The sequence below is a fragment of the Spinacia oleracea genome, chromosome 1 (assembly GCF_020520425.1).
Source record: "Spinacia oleracea cultivar Varoflay chromosome 1, BTI_SOV_V1, whole genome shotgun sequence".
Lineage (NCBI taxonomy): Eukaryota > Viridiplantae > Streptophyta > Magnoliopsida > Caryophyllales > Amaranthaceae > Spinacia > Spinacia oleracea.
In genome coordinates, this window is record NC_079487.1 from 22160494 (window position 1) to 22165548 (window position 5055).

General features: G+C 35.9%; 1 protein-coding gene across 1 annotated transcript; it reads right to left on the bottom strand.

Moving 5' to 3' along the window:
• Nucleotides 1-276: 276 nt before the first annotated feature.
• On the bottom strand, nucleotides 277-3632 carry LOC130465761 (putative disease resistance protein RGA3). The gene is made up of 3 exons (XM_056834615.1): nucleotides 3325-3632; nucleotides 3070-3210; nucleotides 277-1703 (listed from the first exon to the last, which is right to left on the bottom strand). Exon 3 carries the CDS (start codon nucleotides 1593-1595, stop codon nucleotides 591-593), a length of 1005 nt encoding a protein of 334 aa, XP_056690593.1. The 5' UTR covers nucleotides 1596-1703; nucleotides 3070-3210; nucleotides 3325-3632; the 3' UTR covers nucleotides 277-590.
• Between the last annotated feature and the right edge of the window lie 1423 nt (nucleotides 3633-5055).

The window sequence follows — 5055 nt, forward strand, 5'->3', positions numbered from 1 at the left end:
CACGTGCCACCCCCGGGAAAAAAAAAAAAAAAAAAAAAAAAACTGAAATTTTGATACGTGACAACCTTTGAATATACCCACTTTTAGTTTTATACAACTAATTATTATATTGTCTTTATATATACTACGGAGTAGCAACTATATTTTTTTTCTTCAAAAAATCCACTTCGATAAGACTAAATACTTTTCTTTAACTACTACGGGATATTCTATCACAATAGCTACTTCATTTTTTTACATTATTTTTGAAAAAAATTTCATTTTAAGTGATACATTTACAAAAAGGTTCTCATTCTATTTGAACTTTGTGATGTCTAGAATCAACTATACGAATTTAACACCATAAAAAAAAATTATGTGAGTTACCCACTATTTTTTTTTTATACAAAAATTTATTATAATGTATTTTTATATACGAAATAACAATTATTCGTATAGCTTTTGTGCCACCCCTGACTTGGGATCCTGGGTCCGCCACTGATGGTGCACCATGCTCTATGTGCACCATGGTCCATAGTCCACGGATTGAATGTTGTGCCAATCTTTGCCTCCCTTTCAGCAACTCTTTTCTAATAGTGGGTTGTGATTTATCATGAGAGTATGCAGTGCCTCTGACAGTGCTTTCTTTGGCAGAGATTTAAACTTTCCACAACGGTTCCAAGGAATTGAACTCCAACAAGCTTGGGACAATTATTTATGGTGAGCTCATATAGGAGTGGGAAGTCGCCATCTTTTACTCCTTCCCAAGTCTCCAAACTACGCATACCATCAATAACCAATCTCTCTAGTTTGGGAAATCCAACAGAAGACACACCAAGAAAAAAGTGAGTAATTGTCTTTACTTGATCTAAATCAATGATGTGCAGATACTTCAGATTTGGTAACTCCCCTATACTTACATTGAGTTGAGTATTTTCACATTGCGTAAGGGTAATACGAACCAGCTTCTCAAACTCTCCTGAACCGTTCCAAGTTGGGAGCCTCGAACCAGGGTAAAACCGTATTTCCAACTCAATCAAAGACGAATTCGGCTTAAACTGCTCGGTACTTTTGAATACAGCAAGTTCCTCTTCAGGACCATATGATTTATTCGCACGCCAACTTAAAAAAAGCAGCTTGATTAAATCTTTCATATATTTAGGAAGCTCATGTAGACGCTTGCACCCTTTCAAGTTGAGAGTTTGTAGCTCTTGAAGACCATCAATACAATACAGTAAGCTATTTAGTAGTGTAAACGAAAGATCTAAGTAACGCAACTGACTCAAATTTCCAATTGAATACGGCAACTCTGTTAAATGACATCCACTCAAATCAAGTGCTTCAATGCACTTGAGGGCTATGAACATGTCAGATGGTAATTTTGTCAAGGAAGAGCCATAATTGCCGATGAATACAAGTGTTCTCAACTCATGAAAGGTCATCAATGTCTCGAACGTTGCATGATTAATATGATCAGACACTAGAGAGACTTGATTGACTACGGATGTTAACTCATCCTCTACGGCTTTAAAATTTGTACCTTTGATAGTTGAAATCTCATCTGCAACTGGAGTAACACGGTCGAGATCGACTTTGTATTTCATTTCGTTAGTCATAAAATCAACTCTCGAACCAGTCTCCTGAATTTGATTTGAGACTGAAATCTCTGAATCAACGGTTTGTTTTGGTTTAGCAGACGCTGAGTGCTTCTTCAATCCACTTTCCTGAGTAATTTACCCACAAATTAAATCAATTAGAGTAAAACCCTAATCCAGTTACAATTCCAGTAAATTTTGAGTTTTAATGATGTAAAATACTGAAGTGTCAATTTGCAACCCTAAGATTATAGAATGCAGGATCCTAGATAAATGAATAACATAAAAATGGAAAACCTGGGGAAAACTGTAGCAAAAACTATATAGTCAAGTACTTCCAATTGCATCTTGGAGACAATATCAACGTGACATATTCTGCAGATGCTCGAAACAACAAATAGTCATTTAGACACTGTACAAAGCAGAGAATACTCAAGAAGTGATGAAAACTGATGTCTATATTAACAATGAACCAGCCTGGACTCAACTCAAAATGCCTACAGCTGCTAGTTACATGATAATACTGAGTATATATAATAGAACAAAAGGTGAACATCATGCAACCCTGCAAGGTACCAAAAGCAAAAACAGAACAAAGGTGAGTAGCATGCACCAGTTCAAGGTCCCAAGATACCAGGACAACAAACTTGGCCATCAATCTAATATAATTCACATGAGCCATGTTGCAATGTCTCGAGGACTAACGTATCAAAGGCTTTCACAATGAAGGTCAATTCATATGAGTAACTAGATTACACTTTGAATTAGACTGTAACCCAAAACCTGTTGGACCTTTATACTGCTAACCGAGAAAACATAAAAATTTAACAGCAAGTTCAAATTACATTCCGGGGACTGCCCAACTTAGCCCAGTATAAGAAATCGGCAAACTTGAAACACTCAGAATATCTAGAATAGGTCAGAGCACATAATCTTAAACTCTCACAGTAACATACTTATCTGCTAGCTCTATATTTACTCAAAATCATATGTCATGAACCCAAATTTCTAGCAGCATCAAACGGTCAACATGCTTAACATAATAATACTCTGTATTTTGACCCCAGATTTGGACTGAACATGTTAAACAAAATAATACTCTGTATTTTGACCCCAGATTTGGACGTTGGTATTCAATCGGGTTGTCTGTGTCTATAATTCAGTTCACTAGAAAATACTTTCTTCATAGCCAAATAGAGCTGAATTTAATGCCATTAGTTGACTGGAACTGCTACAATGCCGTCAAATTTATGTCAAAATGATGTTGCTTGTATATATTCTCACATCAAAATAAGAATTTCGAACCACCAAAATCTTATAATCTATTGACCCATGGATGCAAAAAGTATATACTATGTACAAGGATTATGGTTATATAGACCAAAATTAACCAAACCAAACAAAGGAATAAAGCTTTTAGAATAACTATCAGGAGAATTTACCAAAAACATAGATTCATATAGGTCACTGAATTTAAAGAAAAGACGCTCCAAACCTTTGATTGGAATATCTATTGTCTGAATCTTGCCTGCCAATCATGTCATCCTTACTCTGCTGCCTGCTTCCACTGTACCCTAAATTTTGGCTTTCAGGAACGTTGAGAGTCCTGGGTTCAAATAGTACTCAAAATGCTGATCTGAGTCATATAACACCATGGTATAGTTCACTAGTTCATTTTGATGCCTTGTATAAACGTCAAAGTTGATAACAAAAGCAAATATCAAAAGGAACACAAAAGTAGTTTGCTTACTGCTTAGTGAATATCAACGTCATAGTTGTTTACCAGGAATAAGCAAGCACATGCTTGATAAAAATAAGGCACTATCAATCTAGACAAAAGCATAGAAGGCTGCTCCATCCAAATATCATATTTAACATTTCTTGAGGTACCACCCGAGACACGCACTGGAACAATCTTCTGCACCACATGAGGATTTTCCCATTGTAAAACTTGGTTTTCTTATTATACTAGTACTTTTGACCTGCACGGAAAGTACATTCAGTACAATTTCAAGCCATAATCTCAATTATATAGCATTCTAGGGAATTCGATGGGGGCAAAAGACGTATGTCTCTATCCTCCTAAATAGTAGGTTTAATACTTCTTACTTCGCAAATTCAAACTCCAAATCAGATCAAAAGACATGCATAGAGGAAAACAAACTAGGTCTTTCCGAAAAAGTTTAAAAGTACACTTGAGGAGAGATACGAATAGATCTAAAATTCTCATGAGAAAAAGAAAGACAAAAATCAAACAAGTAGGAGAAACAACTCCCACAACAGCCCTGGACTACAATTTATATTCGATCATCAATTCACTGAAGCTCCAAAGTTAAGTCTCATTTTAAATTAAGTCCAAAGAACAATATGATTTCTGACTACTAGAGTTTGACTGCTTCAAGGAAGGACCGAAGTAGTAGAGACAGTGGTTTTAACTGGTTTGAGGATGTGGTAGTTGTGGAAGATGGAGGATGGAAGAGGGAGGAACATGGAGGACTGAGTAACCGAAGAGGGTGAAACAGACAAATAGAGAAATTACAGATGAGAGTACTTTCCCTTGTAGTTTCAAGAAGAAAAATTCTATGTAGAGGGATGAGATTTACTTCCACGTAGAAAATAAATAAACTAATCAAATTGTCTTCTTTATTTCTTTCCCTTTCCTTTGAAAGAATTAACAGGCCATTGTGTCTACTTTATTTTTTAGCTTTCTAATTAATTATTGGCAGAGATTTAGGGAAGACAACCTTTTCGCCAAAAACTAATTTGTGAAACTTTAAATATGTCAGAAATCAAAATGTTATTCTGTAAGTCACACAGTAAAAAGAAATGTACTTATGGTTGTTCCACAAACACAAAACAAGATCGTGAATCACGAGGGTAGCAACTGAAAATCTTGAACCCCACCATCATAAGATCATATATCAACATTTGCAACCAATGGCCTAGCCGCCTAGTTTCCTCACAAGAACTTTTCTGTTCAAATGCTAGTACAATACTCATAGTTTAACCAGAAATAGAACAACAGCAAGCATACTGCCAAAAACGAAACTCTTCAGCATTCACAACCTACCTTGAATGAGATTGTATATCATAAGGCTAGTGTTTTATCAAAACCAATCAATATAAACTGCGGTGCACCACCAGAACCTCTTGATAGTTCTACAGCCACAATCCCACCATCATGTGCCTTGAAAAAAATACAAAGAAACATGAAGAAATTTCAGGGGGATCCCAAAAAGATTAGGAAATGATGAAAGGCTTGCAAGGTTTGAAATTTAACTCCAGATGAAAGTAGCCAATATGAAACAAACATCATCATGAAATTACCATATTCGACTATAATATCAGAAGAAAGAGAACAGAACAGCTACCTTTAGACTAAGTTTGGTTACAAGCTCTCGTGAATCACGACCATGATCGGGACTCCAAAGTATTAGTAAACCATCACTTCCGCCTGAGACCAGCAATGCCTATAATCATG